Source organism: Myotis lucifugus, unplaced genomic scaffold (assembly GCF_000147115.1).
Source record: "Myotis lucifugus unplaced genomic scaffold, Myoluc2.0 scaffold_194, whole genome shotgun sequence".
Lineage (NCBI taxonomy): Eukaryota > Metazoa > Chordata > Mammalia > Chiroptera > Vespertilionidae > Myotis > Myotis lucifugus.
The window spans coordinates 1291169-1312299 of record NW_005871242.1 but is presented as its reverse complement, the minus strand read 5'-3'; the positions used below and the strand labels follow the sequence as shown (position 1 = coordinate 1312299).

General features: G+C 37.2%; 1 protein-coding gene across 2 annotated transcripts in view; it reads left to right on the top strand.

The window, feature by feature from the left end:
- HOOK3 (hook microtubule tethering protein 3) overlaps positions 1-21131 on the top strand; it is an 89683-nt gene that overhangs the window by 29006 nt on the left and 39546 nt on the right. For both annotated transcript variants that reach the window (XM_014462889.2, XM_023760799.1), the window contains exons 8-10: positions 556-719; positions 13598-13738; positions 15296-15497. In XM_014462889.2, coding sequence (XP_014318375.1) covers positions 556-719; positions 13598-13738; positions 15296-15497 — 507 coding nt within the window. The remainder of the gene's footprint in view (positions 1-555; positions 720-13597; positions 13739-15295; positions 15498-21131) is intronic.

Below are 21131 nucleotides of genomic sequence, written 5' to 3'. Positions count from 1 at the left end.
AAACTGCTTTCTGTCCCTATAAATTAGCTGTATCTTCTAGAATTGTACATAAAAGAAATCATACAGTGCGTACTGTTGTGTGATGTGTTTTTTTTTGGTCAGACTTCTTTCATTATTTTGAGATTTACTCATGTTGTCAGTATCAATAGTTAGTTTTTTGTAATTAAGATAGTATTCAGTTGTATGGATATACCACAATTTACTCATGCATTCACTTGCTGATGAATATTTGTGCTGTTTCCAGTTTTTCTTATTACACATGAAGATGCTATAAACATTTTTATAAGTCTTTTCAGATATAAAATAATGAATTCTTGCTTACTCTTAATATATTACTCTACTTGTGCAATATTCCAAAAATAATGTTGAATGGTTTAAGTGGAGGTTGATTGTACTTTTTATTTATTTTATGTATTTATTTTATGTATTTATTTTATTGTTTTTTATTGTACTTTTTAAAAAACAGGCTTTAACTTACCATGGTAATTCACAGGTGATTATGGCAATGCCGGTGTCATTGGAAGAAATAACTGCTGTCTTCCTTTATTCTAACAGGTTGCAGCATTGCAAGAGGAGAAAAGCAGCCTGTTGGCAGAGAATCAGGTGTTAATGGAAAGACTTAACCAATCTGACTCTATAGAAGATCCTAACAGTCCAGCAGGAAGAAGGCATCTGCAGCTCCAAACTCAATTAGAGCAGCTCCAAGAAGAAACATTCAGGTAAAAGACCACTCACTGAAGTCTGACTTTTAAAAATTTGGTAGCTATCTCTTAAAGTTAAGAATATAGTATTAGGACTTCTGGGTAGCTGCAGACCAAGGACGCTGTGTAATAAACAACTTTCCAAAAATCTTCCCACATAACCTGAAATAGCTTTACATCTAGGAACAATTCTACCAAAGCTACACTTCAGTATTACTTGAAGACAGAATGCCCCAGCTGAAATATAATTGTGAGTGAAAAAAAGAAAAAAACACCAGCCCCATCCCACACACCTGTCCTACCCCCATTCTGCCAGGCAAGAAAGGCAAACTGAGGCAAGTAAAGGCAGACTGCGGAAGAAATTGGAGGAAGACAGAAGAACACTAGTGAAGGGGCCTATGGGTGAGTTGGAATAATCACTAAAAAGATTAAATTCACTCAAAATCTGAAATCATTTTTAAAACAAAAATGGAGATTAGACCACAAACTGCAGGGAACAAATTTCAAAGTAAGTGCATCTTCTTCTATTGATAGAGAGGTAGATTTTTAGAGAGAGAGGAAGGGAGAGAAAGAAACATTGATGTGAGAGCGGAATATCAATTTTCTGCCTCCTGCACGTCCTCCATCAGGGATTGAGCCTGCAACCCTGGCATGTGCCCAGACCAGGAATCGAACCAGCAACCTTTTGGTGCACTGGACAGTGCTCAACGAACTGAGCCACACTGGCCAGGGCAGTGCATCTCCTTAATGGGCCTGATGCCATAAAAAGATACTGGAACTGAATTTAAAGAGATTGGTACCCTTTTGAGTACTCAGTTTAAAGAGACACGATACAAATGCCAAGTACATGATTTCTAGAGACAGATTTACTTAAAGAACAAACTGATTTAAAGGGACAGTCTTCTAAACACACCTGGGAAAGAAAAAGGTCGAAAGGAATAAGGAAGGGACCAAAAGCACTTGGATAGTGAAAGAGAAAAGAAGAAAAGGAAAAACTTGGTGTCCTGCAACACAGAACAGAACCACAAAATTGAAGGGCTTAGCAGTATGATAAAAATATTATAATTTATTATAAATATGTTATGACCTGTTTCTTACCTAGAGGTAGATTTCCAGTGTTAAAATAGTAAGAGACATTAAATATCAATTATATTTTTACTTTATCAACTAACTTAGTATGATAACCTATCCTTTATTATTCCTCAATGAAATGTTTCTGGATTTTTATTTTCTTTTTGCCTTAGCAGGAAAAAATTAAAACCTTTAGTCAGAAACTGTAGAAACAATCCATCCCCTATGGTTTACATCAGCAGTTCAGTGTGGTCTGAGGACCCTGCAGGCTCACTGAGACCCTCTCAGAGTCTTAGAGCGCTCTCTTTCCCAGCTACACCTCTGGGGAAAGCTGCATTTCCTCCGTATGCTTCAGCCTGAAAACCGACAACAGATGAATGCAGAAACAGCTATGACAACCCAGCTCTTTCATTAAACCGACTATTTCATTCACTGAAGTGTAAAACATTGCCACTTTTACCACTGAACTATCTTGTCTGTATTAACATAATGGGTTTATTATATATCGATAGATAAAACCTATGTAAACAAAAGTTCTTTTGAATCTCAGTAATTTTAACACTATGAAGGGATTCTGAGACCAAAAACTTTGAGAATCCTTCATTTGCATCTTGACTTTCTAAGAATTGGTGGACAGTAAAATCTAAATATGATTTTTATCTTTTTGTTTCTAAATTGTGGCTAGTTTTTTAAAATTATAGTTGATATACAATATTATATTAGTTTCAGGTGTACAACATAGCGATTCAACATTTATATCCCTTACAAAGTGATCATCACAGTAAGTCTAGTAACCCATGTGTTACTGTACATAGTAATTATAATATTACTGACTATTCCCTATACTGTACCTTACATCCCTATGCCTTATTTTATAACTGGAAATTGGTAATTCTTAATCCTCTTCACCTTTTCAGTCCATTCCCCTACCTCACTGTTTCATTAGTTTGTTTTCTTTATGAGTTTGTTTCTATTTTGTTCTGTTCCTTTGTTTGCTTCTTTTTAAAGATTTCATAAATAGATGAAATCAAATAGTGCTTGCCTTCTCTCTCCAGCGTAATTCACTTAACATAATACTCTAGGTCCATTTATGTCCCAAATGGCAAGATTTCATTCCCTTTTATGGCTAAGTACTATTCCGTTGTATATGTATACACCACATCTTCTTTATCTATTCATCTTTCAAAAGATACTTCAGTTGCTTCCCTACTTGGTTGTTGTAAACAATGGTGCAGCAAACATAGGGGTGCATATATCATTTCAAATTATTGTTTTTGGTTTTTTTTGGATAAATACCTAGGAGTGGAATTGCTGAGTAATATAGTAATTCTATTTTTAATTTTTTGAGGAACCTCCACACTTCTTCATAGTGGCTTCACTAGTTTACAATCCCATCAGCAGTGCATGAGGATTCCTTTTTCTCCACACTTGTTCTGTGGTTTTGGTATTTTTTTGGACAATAGCCATTCTGACAGTGTGAGGTGATACCTCATTGTGGTTTTGATTTGCATTTCCCTGATAATTAGTGATGTTGAGCATATTTTCATGTATCTATTGGCCATCTGTATATCTTTAGAGAAGTGTCTATTCAGGTTCTCTGCCCATCTTTTAATTGGATTGTTTGTTTTTTTTGTTTGGTTTTTATGTTGGGTTAAAATGATTTATTTGTATATTTTGGTTATTAACCCCTTACCAACTATACTAGGTGTACCGGTTAATAATGGCAGATTTTGTAACCAAAGAGAACACGATAATTTCAAGAGAAACATCAAAAGTGCTTTATTCAAAGTAATGTCTATCGCTAGCTACACATTTCCCCCATCTTTAGGTAATTTGTGGATACCGTCCCAATACAACTTTTCTTGTTTTGAGGCAAACCATTCAGAGACCCAATTTTCCACTTCTTCGTACGTTTTGAAGTGCTGCTCAGAAAGTGCGTGTGCCATCGATTGGAACAAGTGGTAATCTGAAGGAGCAAGGTCTGGTGAATACAGCGGGTGGGTTAATACTTCCCAGGCAAGATCTTTTAACGTGTCTTTAACTGGTTTTGAAGTGTGTTATCATGAAACAACTAATGTTGTGGCCCCACCCCATAACAAAGAAACAGAATTTCCGGAGAATGAGGCCCAGAAATCAGGATTTTAAAAAGATTCCCAGGTGATTCTAATGTGCAGCCAAGGTTGAGAACCACTGCACTAAATGCAGAGCATTGTCTTCTTTCCGAAGCGATTTGGCCTTGCAGTGGATGTTGATGGTTGACCTGGATCAACCATGATTTTGTGCATTTGGGATTCTCAAAATAAATCCACTTTTCATTGCCAGTCACAATTCGATGCAAAAAAAGACTTTCTTTCATGCCGTTGAAGCAACATTTTACTGATGACTTTTCGGTTTTCCATTTGTCTTTCGTTCAGTTGATGTGGCACCCATTTTCCTTCCTTTAAAATCTTTCCCATTGCTTGTAAACGATCGGAAAGTGTTTACTGAGCAACGTTTAATCTTCCTGCAAGTTGTTTTTGAGTTTGACACGCATCTTCATCCAATAATGCTTATAATTGTTGGTCTTCAAACTTTTTCGTTTGACCTGGACATTCTTTGTCTTTCACATCGAAATCAGCACTATTAAAGCGTTTAAACCAGCGTTCACAAGTATCTTGAGATGGAGCATGTTCACCATAAGCTTCCCGAAGTATACGGTAACTTTTTCTTCAAAATAAAGTAATGAATTAAAACTTCCTGCAAATGCTCTTTTTTTGGCATGAAATTCAACATTTTTAAGCGTAAAAATGTCTATGTTAACAGCTTCAGCAAATTTGACATATGAAGTTTTGGAAGCTTACTGTCAATACAAGGAAATAGCATACATATCAAATTGCATATATATCAACATATGTGTAACTCTATCTATTGAAAAAAATCCGCATTATTAACTGGTACACCTAGTATAATTTACAAATACCTTCTTCCATTCACTAGGTTACCTTTTCATCTGTGGATAGTTTCCTTCACTGTGTAAAAACTTTTTAGTTTATCTAGTCTCATTTGTTTATTTTTGCTTTTGTTACCTGGGCCAAGGAAACATATCCAAAAAATATTGCTAAGACCAATGTCAAATAGTTTACTGCATGTTTTCTTCTAGGAGTTTTATGGTTTTAGGTCTTCCAGTTAAATCTTTCATCCATTTTTAGATTTTTTTTTTTATATAGTGTGAGAAAGTGGTCTAGTTTCATTTTTTGCATGTATCTGTTTTCCCAACAAAATTTATTAAAGAGAATGTCTTCTCCCCATTGTGTATTCTTGCCTTCTTTGTCATAGATTAATTGACCATATAAGCGTGGATTTATTTCTGGATTTTCTATTCTGTTCCGTTGATTAATGTGACTGTTTTTTTGTGCAATTACCATACTGTTACTATAACTTTGTAGGATAGTTTGAAATCAGGGAGTGTGGTACCTCCAATTTTTTTCTCTCTCAACATTTCTTTGACTATTCAGTCTTTTGTGGTTCCATATAAATTTTAGGGTTGTTTGTTTCAGTTCTGAGAAAAATGACATTGGTATTTTTGTAGGGATTGCATTGAATCTGTAGATTGCTCTGGGTAGTATGGACATTGTCACAGTAATAATTCTTCTGATCCATGAGCACTGTTTATCCTTCCATTTATTTGTGTCTTTAATTTCTTTCATCAGTTTTCATCTTGCAGTTTTCACAGTACAGGTTTTTTACAACCTTGGTTAAATTTATTCCTAGGTATTTTTTGATGCAATTGTAAATGGGATTGTTTCATTTTGTTTTGTTTTCTCTTCCAGATAGTTTGTTATTGGTGCATAGAAATGCAACAGATTTCTGAATATTAACTTCGTATCCTGCAACTTTACTGAATTCATTTATTAGTTCTAATAGTTTTTTGGTTAGGGTTTTCTATATATAGTATGTCATCTGCAAATAGTGTCAATTTTACTTCTTTCTTTCCAATTTGTATAGCTTTCTTTCTTTCTTTCTTTCGTCTGCTTGCTGTGTCTAGGACTCTAATACTCCATTAAATAAGAGTGGTGAGAGTGGGCATCTTTGTCTTGTTCCTGGTCTTAGAGAAGAAGCTTTTTGTTTTTTGTTGTTGAGTATGATGTTAGCTGTGGGTTTGTCATATATGACCTTTATTATGTGGAGGTATGTTCTTTTTCTACCCTCTTTGTTGAGTTTTTATTATAATTGGATGTTGAATTTCATCAAATGCTTTTCCTGCATCTATCGATCATATGATTTTTACTCCTTCATTGTGTTTATGTGGTATATCACCTGGGTTGGTTTGTGGATATTGAACCATACTTGCACCCCTGCAATAAATCCCACTATCCCACTTGGTCATGCTATATGATCTTTTTTATGTATTGCTGAATTCGTTTTGCTAATATTTTTCTTGAAGATTTTTGCATTTGTATTCTTCAGGATTATTGGCCTGTAGAGTGTGTGTGTGTGTGTGTGTGTGTGTGTGTGTGTGTGTGTGTGATTTGAGTATCAATGTAGTGATAGCCTTGTAGAATGAGTTAAGGAGCTTTCCCTCTTTTTCAATCAATTTTTTGAAATAGTTAAGAAGGATAAGTATTGATTCTTCTTTGAATGCTTAGTGAATTCACCTGTGAGGTTGTCTGACCCTGGTCTTCTGTTTGTTGGGAGTTTTTTGATTACTGATTCAATTTCATTTCTAGTATAATTGCTCTGTTTGGGTTTTCTGTTTCTGATTTAGTATTAGAAGATTATATGCATCTAGAAATTTATCCATTTCTTCTATGTTGTCAAATTCGTTGGTATATAATTGTTCATAGTATCCTCTTATAAATCTTTGTATTCCTGTGGTATTGGTTGTCACTTCTCTTTCATTTATATGATTTTATTTATTTGGACCCTCTCTTTCTTAATAAGGCTGGTTAAAGGTTTATCAATTTTGTTTATCTTTTCAAAGAACCAACTCTTAGTTTCATTGATCTTTTCTATAGTTTAAGTCTTTTTTATATGTTTCTGCTCTGTTCTTTATTATTTCTTTCCTTCTACTCACTTTGGACTGTTCTTTTTCTAGTTCTTTTAAGTGTAAGGTTAGATTGTTTATTTGACATTTTTCTTGTTTTTTGAGGTAGGCCTGTGTCGTTATGACTTTTTCTCTTAGAAATGCTTTTGCTGTGTGGCCCAAAGATTTTGTATTGTTGTTTCCATTTTCATTTTTCTCAAGATATTTTTTTTTCTCCTTGATTTTGTTCATTAACCCATTGAATGTTTAGTGGCATGTTGTTTAGCCTCCACGTGATTGTGTTTTTTTCCAGTTTTCCTCTTGTAATTGATTTCTAGTTTCATATCATTGTAATCAAAGAAGATGCTTGTTATGTTTCAGTTTTGTTAAATTTGCTGAGACTAGTTTTGTGGCCTAATCCATGGTCTATCTTGGAAATGGTCCATGTGCACCCGGAAAAAAAAAAAAAGTGTATTTTGCTGTTTATTAAGTCTTTCTGGTTCAAGGTTTCATTTAAGGCCACTGTTTCCTTGTTGATTTTCTATCTGGCTGACCTACCCACTGATGTAAGTGAGATGTTAAAGTCCGCTATTATGATTGTAGTACTACCAATTTCTCCCTTTATGTCCATTAATACAGTAGATCCTCGGGTTACGTCAGAGACCCGTTCCTATGGCGCGATGTAACGAGATTTTCGCCGTTAAGTCGGAACCCACCTACATAAGTACCTACATCACTCACATGGAGCACATACACAGCAATAATGAAGTGAAACAGTAAAAAAATCTAAAAGAATGATAACAATTCCTGACCTTTACTTGTGGTAAATAAATAATAAAAAACATATGTGCATACGACGAAATGACGGAAACTTTTTTTAAAATAAATAAATGGGAGATGGTGACGTAACCACAAAACGACGTATGTCGAGTCCTACGTAGCCCGAGGACTGCCTGTAATTGCTTTATATATTTAGACACTCCTACATTGGTTGCATTGGTGTTTAGAAGTTATATCCTCTTGTTGGATTGGTCCCTTTATCATTATGCAATGCCTTTTGTCTGTTGTTACAGTCTTTGTTTTAAAGTCTACTTTATTTGATATAAGTATTGCTATGCCAGCTTTCTTTGTGTTTCCATTTACATGGAATATCTTTTCCATCCCTTCACTTGCAGTCTCTGTGTCTTTCAATCTTAAGTGAGTCTCTTATTGGCAGAATATCCACAGGTCTTGTTTTGGTTTTGGTTTTATCTCTTTAGCCACTCTGTCTTTTGATTGAAGCATTTAGTACATTTACATTTAAAGTAACTATGAATGTATATACTTATTGTCATTTTATTAATTATTTTCTGATTTCTTTGTAGTTGTCTGTTCCTTTCTTCTTCTCCTCCTCTCTTTTCTTGTACACTGATGACTTTCTTTAGTGGTTTATTTGGGTTCCTTTTTCTTCTTCTTTTTTTTTTTTTTTGGTGTGTGTGTGTATCTATTATAGGGTTTTGGTTTGTGGTTACCCTAAGATTCATATACATATATAAGCTATGTTTATGGTAGTCTATTTTAAGTTGATGCTTGCTTAAGTTTGAACACATTCCAAAAGCATTTTATTTTTTACTCACACCCCCACAATTATGTTTCATTTTGTTTTTGTTAATCCTCACTCCAGGATATTTTTCCCATTGATTTTGTAGAGAGAGTGGAAAAGAGGGAGAGAGGGAGGGAGAGAGAGAAACAGTGATGTGAGACAGCGATTGGTTGCCTCCCGCACGCACCCCAACAGGGGCTGGGGATCAAACCCACAACCCAGGTACATGCCCTTGACCGGGAATCAAAACCGTAACCCTTTAGTGCATGGGCTGGCACTCTAAACAGTGAACTACACCAGCCAGGGCCCCACATTTATGTTTTGACATAATATTTTACATCTTGTACATGTATGAATTTCTTAGTTTATTATTGTATTTACACATGCTCTTACTACTTGTGTCTTTTAACCTTTTTACTAGCTTGATAATTGGTTGATTTACTATATTTACTAAATGTTTGCCTTTGTTAGTAAAATTTTTGTTTTCCTATGTTTTCTTATTTTTAGTTTTGGCCTTTTCCTCTTAAAGTTCCTTTAACATTTCTTTCAATGCTGGTCTAGTGGTGATGAACTCCTTTAGCTTTTGCTTATCTGGGAAACTCTTTAATCCCTTCAATTCTGAATGATAACTTTGCTGGGTGTATTCTTTGCCTGTAGGTTTTTTCTCTTCTGTCACATTGAATACATTGTGCCATTCCTTTTCTGCCCTGCAAAGCTTCTGTTAAAAAAATCAGCTCATAGTCTCTTGGGGAATCTCTTGTATATAACTAGCTTCTTTTCTCCTGCTGCTTTTAAGTTTCTCTTTATCTTGAACTTTCGGCATTTTTATTATGATGTGTCTTGGTATGGCTTCTGTGGGTTCATCTTGTTTGGGCCTCTCTGTGCTCCCTGGACTTGGATGTCTGTTTACTTAACCAGGTTGGTGACGTTTTCAGACATTATGTCTTCAAATAGGTTTTTTTGTCCCTATCTCTCTCTTCTCCTTCTGAGAGAGAACCTATGATTTGGTTGTTGGTATACTTGATGTTGTCCCTTAACTTACCTTCTTTTCTTTTTTTCTTTTTTGCTGTTCTAATTGGGTGATTTTCATGACCTTGTCTTTCATCTCCCTGACTTGTTCTTCTACATCAGCTAATCAGATGTTAATTCCTTATAGTGTATTTTTTATTGCAGTTTTTGTATTGAGTTCTGATTATTCTTTTTATATTTCCTATCTTTTTGTTGAAGTTCTCACTGAGCTTGTCTGTTCTTCTCCCAAGTTCATTGACACCCTTATAACTAGTGTTTTGAACTCTTAATCTTATTGGTTGCTTGTCTCCAGTTCATTTAGTTCTTTTTCTGGGGTTTTATCCTGTTCTTTCGCTTGGAACATATTTTTGTGTCTCCTCATTCTGGCTGTCTCTCTGTGTGTGTTTCTGTGGATTAGGCAAAACAGCAACCCCTCCTGGTATTGAAGCAGTGGCCTTGAATAGGAGCTTCCTTTTTGTAAACTCTGTGCTGGGTGCCTTTGGTAAGCCAGCTGGAGCTAGAGCGGGCTGCTGAGCATTACCGTGGCTGCCATAGTGGCTAGCAGTGGCTGGACCTGGAGCCAGCTAAGATTGAAGTCGTGGGTAGTCCTGGGCTAAAGCTGCACTGGGGCCACCTTGTCCAGGCTGAGTGGAGCTACAGTTGTGCAGGCATCGGCCACAGGAAGTTCTGGGGGCAAGCCACACTGGGGCTTCCTTGGCCGGCCAGTTGGAGCTGTAGTTGGAGAGGGCTCAAGCCAAGGGGAATCCCAGGGGCAAGCCAAGGAGCTGGTGTGGGCCCAGGGCCTGGTGCACGCTCGGACAGCCTTGGCAAACTGGCTAGAGTACTGGACTATGCTCCCACCGTGAGATTAAAGTGGAAGGGGAGCACAACAGTGGTGTTCCTTGTATTTCCGACAGCGGAAGAGAGTTTCCACAGCTTCCCTCCCATTGGCTAATGCCCTAGGGTTGTTAAATCCATTTTCTTCTGTTATATTCTAGGTGCCCTTTAAACCACTCTTTTTTTTGCTATGTCCCAGGGTAGGAGAGTCAATGATCCCTCCCTCCTGCAAGTGGTGCGTTGGGAGTGGGGTTCCTGTCATACCATGTCTGAGTTTCTCCTACCCATTTCTGTGTTTCTCTCTCTCTCTCTCTCTCTTTCTCTCTCTCTCTCTCTCTCTCTCTTTCTCTTTTTCTCTTTCCCTTTTTCTCATTTGCTGTGCAGAAGCTGTTCACTTGCCCTTCGTTCTTCAGGGGGAATTGCTCTGTAAGTGTAAATTCAATGGGTTTATGGGAGGGGGTGTGTTCAGTGTCTTTCCGTGCCACCATCTTGGACAGAAGTCTCAAATTGTGGCCAGGTTTTAAAGTATGGTTTTGGGAAAGTAGTATTTAGAATTGCCTTACATTTTCATTATAAAGGAAACAGTTTCAGAATACATACTACAGTATTGTGTTTTCAAGTATTTTAATAATTCAAATGTTTGCTTGTTTTTTTTAAATATATTTTATTGATTTTTTACAGAGAGGAATGGAGAGGGACAGAGTCAGAAACATCAATGAGAGAGAAACATCGATCAGCTGCCTCCTGCACACTCCCCACTGGGGATGTGCCCGCAACCAAGGTACATGCCCTTGACCAGAATCGAACCTGGGACCCTTGAGTCCGCAGGCCGAAGCTCTATCCACTGAGCCAAATCGGTCAGGGCATAGTAATTCAAATGTTTTATCAATACAGTATATCTTAGTATTTTTTATTATTTTTTATAGTCTGATATAATAGGATGAATATTAATTTATTTGACTTTTAACTAGACACTTAAAAAAATCTTGGCTTTGCCACTTACTAGCTATGTAGACTTGGGCATATCTGTCTACTATAAGATGGTCTAATAGTATTATCTACTTTCTAGAATTCTAAAGAAATATTAAATGAATTAATATATGTAAAGTACTGAGAATATTGCCTGGCACAGAGATGCTATATAAGGTTTAGCTGTTATTACTTTTCTAGAGAAAGAAATAAGAGAAAGAAGTGAGCCCTAGCTGGTTTGGCTCAGTGGATAGTGTGTCAGCCTGCAGACTGAAGGGTCCCGGGTTCGATTCCGGTCAAGGGCACATGCCCAGGCTGTGGGCTCAATCCCCATTAGGGAGTGTGCAGGAGGCAGCCAATCAATGATTCTCTCTCATCATTGATGTTTCTCTCTCTCTCTCTCTCTCTCTCTCTCTCTCTCCCTCTACCTTCTTCTCTGAAATCAATAAAAAGATATTTTAAAAAATAATAATAATAAAAAAGAGAAAGAAGTGAGATGAAAATATTGGAAAGCCAAACCGTTTGTAGGTTTTATGTTTGTCTACCTAGAACAGATAAGAGTATCAACTGAAAAGTTCTTAGAAGCAATAGACATTTAATGGGGAGAAGTAACTGTAAGAAGTTTGCATTGATCATAAGCTTTTCTAGCAATAACTAGTTGATATCATCAGGAAAAACTTCTATATAGTAAGTACTTAAAAAATTTTTTAAAGTACAATAGTCCCATCTTATCCACAGTTTCACTTTCTGCAGTTTCAGTTACCCACAGTCAGCAGCAGTCCAAAAATGTTAAAGGAAAATTCCAGAAATAAGTAATCACTTTTAAATTGCAAACTATTCTGAGTAGTAGGATGCTACCTGGGACATGAATCATCCCTTTGTTCAGTGTATCCACCCTGTGTACACTACCCACCCATTACTCACTTAGTAGGCATCTCAGTTATCAGATCAGCTGTCGCAGTATTGCAGTGCTTGTGTTCAGGTAACCCTTATTTTACTTAATAATGGCCCCGAAATGCAACAGTAGTGATGCTGGCAATTGGGATATGCCAAAGAAAAGCTGAAAGTGTTTCCTTTAAGTGAAAAGGTATGTATGCATAGGAAATAACATGGTATGTACTAGTATAGGTTTTGGTACTATTCACAGTTTCAGGGTCTTGGAATGTATCCACCATGGATAAGTGGGGACGACTGTAATATTAGCGACTCATAACACAAAAACTTGTAAATTATACATTAATAATATTTTAATATATGGAGAGAGATAACATGTTTTTCATGGAGTTTTGTAAGAATGTCTTTTTCTATTAAATTGTTACGTAATTTGAATTTGATTCCAATTTGAATTTTATGTAGAAGTGTTAATGATCAAGAGATTCCCAGAACATTGTGAGAACAAAGTTTAATGAGGGAGTACTCCCCATATTCAATGTTGAAATATGTTATAAACCTATACTACGTAAAATAGCTTGGTACTGCTACAGCAAGTTACAAACAAACCAGTAACACAAATGAAGATCCAGAAACCCAAGTGTATGTAAAGAGTGTATAGCATGATAAAGGTGGTATTTTTCTAATCAATAGAGAAAGGTTAAATTATTTGTTAAATGGTTTGGGGACAGTTGGTAAATATTTGAAAGGAAAAGTTAGATTCTTATATTACATCATATACCAAAATGAATTCCAGGGAAATTGAGAATTTTAATGTTAAAAATGAAACCATATAAATACTAACAGACCATATAGGATTAAAATGACAAAAACCTTTCTAATCATATACTAAAAGTGGAAACTATATAGTATAAGATTTATCAATTGAATTACATAAAAACAAACTAAGAATTTCAGTACATTAAATACATAAAGATTATTAAAAGTAAATAATGATAAATATTTGTGACATTAGAGACAAAGAATCTTATAAATCTAAATGAGGGATGTATATTAAGTAAAACAAATTAAGAAGTAAAAACAGTATTATCCACATTTGGGGAGATAAAAAGACCTGAACAGAAATAAGACTGGAGAGTGTACTATAAAATTGTTAATAGTGGTTGTCTATTTAGGTTAACACATGATTTTTCTATTTTTTGCTTTTCTGTATTCTGTAAATTTTCAACAAAGAATATAAATTTTATAATTGAAAATTTAAATAAATTATATCTGCTGTATTTTGAAAAGTATTACTTGATGTCTAAATTTCTAAATAAAGGAATGGTAATTAGTTTTTATGTTTTCACTAGCCTTGGAACATTGAAATCCATTTTTTAGGATAATGAAAACTTAGAATTATAGTTCATGGTCACAAAAGTAGGAGACAAATTCAGGAAGAGTTTATCCTCATGCTTTTTATTTCTGTTTACTGTACTAAGGAGAATTATTAGACAGTAAATAGTACTCTCTTGGTTTATTTTGTTTTGGTTACAGACTAGAAGCAGCCAAAGATGATTATCGAATACGCTGTGAAGAGTTAGAAAAGGAAATCTCTGAACTTCGGCAACAGAATGATGAACTAACCACTTTGGCAGATGATGCTCAGTCTCTAAAAGATGAAATAGATGTTCTTAGGTAAACAATCTTCCCATCTTTGTACAGTGCCAGACCTGTCATCACCCAGAACAGTTCTTCCACCAATGTTACAAGCTCTAGGATCTCTGGGCATAGTAGGATGTTCAAGAGGTGGGCCACCTGGATTTAGATCTAAGTGCCATCATTTATTTAACTTCCATATAACTATTTTCTCATCTGTAACATGAAAATAATACACACACATACCTCAGATTTATATGTGGAGTTAGGTGAGTTTATATTTTTAAACACTTGGAACAGTCTGGCAAATAAGTGCTATATGAATGTTTCTCAATAGAAATTAATCTCTGACCATTACTTTATACTTGTGTATCTCTGGAGCTTTTCTTATTACTACTCCTTTTCTTTAATTTTGAGTCCTGCAGTCACTTGGTCTTCCTTTTTCTCAAATACTGTCATATCTCACAAGGCTTCATCTCCTTGATGGACCTTTTTATCTTCACTTCAACTATTTGCTCACGAGGCACCTCACTCCCTATCACTTCATTTTTCCACCTTTGCCATTCTTGTATAATCTATCCTCTGTTGGATCATTCTAACCACTTATATTTTACACTTTTGCTCTGAATACTGAGAACAAATAGAGAAATTCACATAGTGATACAGTTTTGTCCTACTACAAATTAATAAGCTTACTCTTCACTGTGTTCTTACCACTGTCCACCATTCTGCTGCTCATCAGTAGATGGCTGTCTCCCATTTCTCTTCTAGGTATGACATATTTTCATAACTCTTCTCACCTGCATGCCTATCGCACCCCACCTCTCTCATGCCTTACGTTCAGTGGATGACATTGTCTCCTGCTGCATAGAGGAAAGAGGCCATGAACTGTGGAACTCTCCATGTCCTATATCTCCTGCACCTCCTGAATTCCCTGCATTCCCACTAATCGTTTCTTTTCTGCTTCTAGAAGATAGACTTGTTATTCTTCCTCCTGTCCAGTGCTAATTTCTTCTTCAGTGTTCTGGGTCTCAATGCTTCTTGCTTACACAGGGACTGTTACATGAATTATCATTTCTCTTCACATTTGAATCTTCCTCCTTAGCATATATGTACATTTAGGTCTCTCTCATCTTAGAAAAAGGGAGAGACTTATTACTCTCTCCTTCCCTCCAGAACAAATTTAGATTATACAGGGTAAAATTTATGTTCTCTCCTTAATCCCCTAAAATTTGTCCCCATCTGCCCCAACTACTCCACTGAAACAGCTATTCTAATTGCCAAATTATTTGGACACTGCACAGTTTATTTTGCTTTTTCTACCACTGCATGTGTGTCTGCTGGCTACACCCCCAACCCTTCTACCCCCTGCTACACACAGATTTGCTTTCCTTAAATTATATAACATTTGTCATTACAATTTTTGCTGTAACTTGGTTATATTTTTTAACCTGAGCAGAAAAATTAACCTGGAATTATCTTTGGTCTTATAATTTGATTAGAATGTGTTATTATCTCACAATCCCTCTTGTTTTAGCACTATCTAAAATAGCTATATAACTGTGAATGTGTTTCTGATTTCCCATCTTATTCTAGACATTCTTCTGATAAAGTGTCTAAACTAGAGGGCCAAGTGGAATCATATAAAAAGAAGCTAGAAGACCTTGGTGATTTGAGACGGCAGGTTAAACTCTTAGAAGAGAAGAATACTATGTATATGCAGAACACTGTCAGTCTAGAGGAAGAGTTACGAAAAGCCAATGCGGCTCGAAGTCAACTTGAGACATATAAGAGACAGGTAAAGACTTGTAACAGTGTCCTGATGACATTTTCAAGCAGTTCTCCCCTGGCTTATCAAAAATCTACTGACTCGCTTTTATGGTGTTCTGATTTTTACCTTTGAAACTCAGTTCTTCTCCAGAGCTTACTGACTGGTCTCTATAGCAGATCCTTTTATTGCTTTTTATTTTTAAATTTATTATATAATACTTAAATATGCAACAGTAAAAAAATAATACATGTGTCCATGCTTAAAAAATAAAACATGCTCTTCCCCTCATTATAGTAACTGCTATGCTGTTTGTGGTTTCCTTCCTATGCATCTCTCTATTCCAGCGATTTTTCAACCTTTTGCATCTCATGGCACACGTAAAGTAATTATTAAAATTCTGCGGCACGCCAAAAAATATATTTTTTGCTAATCTGACCGAAAAAAAAAGGTATAATTTTGATTCATTCACACCAGACAGTTACCGTTGTGTTGGCTGTTGTCAGTTTTTTATTTGACAATCTAAGGGGGAAAAAGTCAGTGACCCTTACTAAATAGTCAGGTATTGCGTATTTTAAAAATTCTTGGGGCATACCAGTGTGCTGTGGCACACTGGTTCAAAATCACTGCTCTATTCTTTGTTTTGGTTAATCCTCACTCGAGGATATTTTTTCCATTGATTTTTAAGAGAGGGAGGGATGGGGAGAGAGATAGAGAGAAATATCACACATCGATTAGTTGCCTCTAGCATTAGCCCCAACCGGGGCTGGGGATCAAACCTGCAACCCATATGTGCCCTTGATGGGGGATTGAACCCCAGACCCTTCAGTGCTCAGGGGACATGTTAACGATTGAGCAACACTGGCCAGGGCACTACTGCACTATTCTTTTGCTGCATATGTATATTTATTCACTAGAGGCCTGGTGCACAAAAATTTGTGCGCTCGGGGGCGGGGGTCCCTCAGCCCGGCCTGTGCCGTCTCGCAGTCTGTGACCTCTCAGGGGATGACCACCTGCTCCCCGGAGGATTGGGTCTAAGCTGGCAGTCAGACATCCCTCTGGCAGCCCGGGAGCCCTCGGGGGATGTCCACTTGCCAGCGGGGAGCAGGCCTAAGCTGCACTCAGACATCCTTAGTGCTGCTGAGGAGGCGGGAGAGGCTCCCACCACCACTGCTGTACTGGCAGCCGTAAGCCTGGCTTGTGGCTGAGCAGAGCTCCCCTTGTGGGAGCGCACTGACCACCGCGGGCAGCTCCTGCATTGAGCGTCTGGCCGCTGGTGGTTAGTGTGGGTCATAGTGACCAGTCATTCCCAGTCGTTCTGCTGTTAGGGTCAATTTGCATATTACCCTTTTATTATATAGGATATGTATGTAGATTAAATTTATAGCATTTTGACATGTTTTAAGGCTATCCAGGGCAAAAGTAGGTTTACAGTTGTTGAGTACTCGAGATAGTTTATTCTTGTATTATTCATTAACTAGAGCAGCCGTGGGCAAACTACGGCCCGTGGGCCGGATCCGGCCCGTTTGAAATGAATAAAACTAAAAAAAAAAAACAAAACCGTACCCTTTTACGTAATGAAGTTTACTTTGAATTTATGTTAGTTCACACAAACACTCCATCCATGCTTTTGTTCCGGCCCTCCGGTCCAGTTTAAGAACCCATTGTGGCCCTCGAGTCAGAAAGTTTGCCCACCCCTGAACTAGAGGCCCGATGCACGAAATTCGTGCAAGAGTAGGCCATCTTTCACCCGGCTGCCGGCACTGGCTTCCCTCCAGCCGCCTGGATTCAGGCTTTCCTCCGGCCGCCAGCAGGCACCTGGGATCCGGGCTTCCCTCGAAGCTGGTCTAATTAGCATATTATGCTTTTATTATTATAGATTATCGTATTATTTTCCATACAAACAACTGTAAACCTGCTTTTGCTCCACCTTATATAAATTATAAAGTGAAAGAACTCTACTATAATTTAGTTTTGCTCAGTAGTATATTTGTGAGATTTGTTTATGTTGATAGGTATAAACTAGTACAGCGGTTCTCAACCTGTGTGTCGCGACCCCTTTGGCAGTCGAACGACCCTTTCACAGGGGTCGCCTAAGACCACCCTGCATATCAGATATTTCCATTACGATTCATAACAGTAGCAAAATTACAGTTATGAAGTAGCAACGAAAATAATTCTATGGTTGGGGTCACAACATGAGGAACTGTATTTAAAGGGCCAGAATGTTGAGAACCACTGTACTAGTAGCTTTCTCCCATTCATTCGTACTGCTGTATAGTATCTTATTAAATGACTATAACAGTGATGGCGAACCTATGTCACGCGTGTCAGAGGTGACACGTGAACTCATTTTTTTTGTTGATTTTTCTTTGTTAAATGGCATTTAAATATATAAAATAAATATCAAAAATATAAGTTTTTGTATTACTATGGTTGCACATATCAAAAAATTTCTATATGTGACACGGCACCAGAGTTAAGTTAGGGTTTTTCAAAATGCTGGCACGCCGAGCTCAAAAGGTTCGCCATCACTGGACTATAACATAATTCATCCATTTTCCTTTTGAAGAACAGACAGAATGTTTCAACTTTTTATTTTATATTACAAGAAATGCCACTGTGAATAAATAGTATTGAACATTACCTGTTTTATATATATGTGAAAGTTTTACAACTGAATGGAATTTCTTCCATAGAATATGTTCATTTAACTAGATACTTCCCAATTATTCTCCAAAGTGATTGTATTATTAGCAAGAAATTTGCATGATTTTTCCTACTCCACATCATCACTAACAATAATACTTCAAACTTCAAATTTTGACAATTGGGTAGATATGAAATGGTCTCTTTATACTTATACTTTATTTTGCATTACCCTAATTACAAATATATTTACTGGTCACATTTCTTTTGTGAATTGCCTATTTTTCTCTTAGAATCATTCTAAAAATTGGATTATGAAAGTTCTTTATATGTTTTTTATATTAATCTTTTTATACATGTAATATTTCCTACCAATCTGTGACCTATCCTTTTTATCTTTTTGAGATTGTTAATTTTAATATAATGAATTTTAAATATCTTTTTATGATTTATGTTTGTTATTCCTTGTTTAAGAAATCACTTCCTACAGAAGGATATAAGACTAATCTCTATTTTCTTAACAAAGATTTAAGTTTGTTTTGCACATTTATGTCTTTAAGCCACATTTTTGTGTAGGGCAAAAGGTTAGGGATACTTTGTCTGGACAAGCAGTCAACCTAGCAGCACTTACTAATAGTTTCTTCCACAGTGGCCTACAAGTCTAACTTATCATATACCGAAATTTCCATGTAATATGTGGGTTTGTTTCTGGGCACTCTCTTCTACTTTATTGGTCTATTTGTCTATTCTTACACCAGTACCTCACAGTCTTATTATCTATAGATTTTTAGTAACTTTGATATTTGGTATTACAGCACCTTGCTCTTTTTCAAAATTATCTATTCTTAGACCTTTTCTTTCCCTCTATACCCAAAACTTTTGGGAATTGGAATTACATTGATTCTGTTGATTAATGTAAAGGATAAATGAAATCTTTATGACAATAATATTCCTATCAGTGAATATAATATCTTTCCATTAAGTTTTTTGTTAAATATATCTTTATTGTTCAGTTTATTACAGTTGTTCCTCTTTTTTCCCCCCATAGCTCCCCTCCACCCGGTTCCCACCCTACCCTCTGCCCTTACCCCCCCCCCACTGTCCTCATCCATAGGTGTATGATTTTTGTCCAGTCTCTTTCTGCACCCCCCACACCCCTTTTCCCCCGAGAATTGTCAGTCCACTCCCTTTCTATGCTCCTGATTCTATTATATTCAGCAGTTTATTCTGTTCATCAGATTTTTTATTCACTTGATTTTTCGATTCACTTGTTGATAGATAAGTATTTGTTGTTCATAATTTTTATCTTTACCTTTTTCTTCTTCTTCCTCTTCTTAAAGAATATCCTTCAGCATTTCATATAATACTGGTTTGGTGGTGATTAACTCCTTTAGCTTTTTCTTATCTGTGAAGCTCTTTATCTGACCTTCAGTTCTAAATGATAGCTTTGCTGGGTAGAGTAATCTTGGTTGTAGGGTCTTGCTATTCATCACTTTGAATATTTCTTGCCACTCCCTTCTGGCCTGCATAGTTTCTGTTGAGAAATCAGCTGACAGTCGTATGGGTATTCCCTTGTAGGTAATTGAGTCTCTTTCTCTTGCTGCTTTTAAGATTCTCTCTTTGTCTTTTGCTCTTGACATTTTAATTATGATGTGTCTTGGTGTGGTCGTCTTTGGATTCCTTTTGTTTGGGGTTCTCTGTGCTTCCTGGACTTGTAAGTCTATTTCTTTCACCATGTAGGGGAAGTTTTCTGTCATTATTTCTTCAAATAGGTTTTCAATATCTTGCTCTCTCTCTTCTTCTGGCACCCCCATAATTTGGATGTTGGTACGGTTGAAGTTGTCCCAGAGGCTCCTTACACTAGCTTCATATTTTTGGATTCTTTTTGCTTTTCCAGCTGGGTGTTTTTTGCTTCTTCGTATTTCAAATCTTTGACTTGATTCTTGTGATCCTCTAGTCTGCTGTTGTATCTCTGTATATTATTCTTTATTTCAGTCAGTGTATGCTTAATTTCTAGTTGGTCCTTTTTTATATCCTCGAGGGTATCACTAAATTTATCAGCGGTTTCTAGAAAATTCTTGAAAAACCTTATAACCGTGGTTTTGAACTCTATATCCAGTAGTTTGCTTTCCTCCATTTCTGTCATTTGTGACCTGTTTCTTTGTCTCCACATTTTGGCTGGTTCCTTGTGTTGATAGAGTGGCTTTGTGTGCTAGGTGTCCTATAGGGCCCAGTGGCTCAGCCTCCCCAATTACCTGAGGTGGACACTCTTGGTGCACCCCTTTGTGGGCTGTGTGCACAGTCTTGTTGGTGTTAAGCCTTGATTGTAGTTGGTATCACTGGGAGGAATTGACCTCCAGGCCAATTGGCTGTGAGAATCAGCTGTGTCTATGGTGGGAGAACTTCTGTGCTGGAGACACCCTTATGGAGCAATACTTGCTTCAGTGGGGCTTTGGTGCTCACTGAGTCTGCCCCCTGAGTGTGTCCTTATGGATCTGAGGAGTTATAATCTGGATGTTCCCACTCTGACCACTAGGTACACTGGCTCTTGGATCTCTAAGGAGGTGCTAATTTAGCCTCTGCCTGAGGCTACCCAGCAGGAGCTACGGAGAGATCTGCAGATTCCTCTTCTTTGTTTGGGGTTTGGAGGTGCCCAGATGAGGCCCAGCTGTGAAGCAATGCAAGCTGCTGTGGGGCCTTGGGCCTTCTTTTGGATGTTCTGGGCCTCTCTGACCCAGCTGCAGTTTGTTGGGTAATTTTAGATTGCAAAGGGCCAGGTCATTCATATGCAAAAGCCTCTGTGCACAGCATGGGTGGGGCGGGGTCTCAGGGAATCAACAGGGCGGAGCAAACAGCTATGGCTGATCCTCAGCCCTGCCCTAAGAGGCCCCCAGTCTCAGTGTCCCTTTGTAATCGCTGCAAGCACCTCTGAGAAGAAAGCCCCCTTCGAGTTCCGCCCGATGCCAGAAAGTCCCAGTTTCCTCCCCCGTAATGAGTTTGGGTCCCCAGAGACTC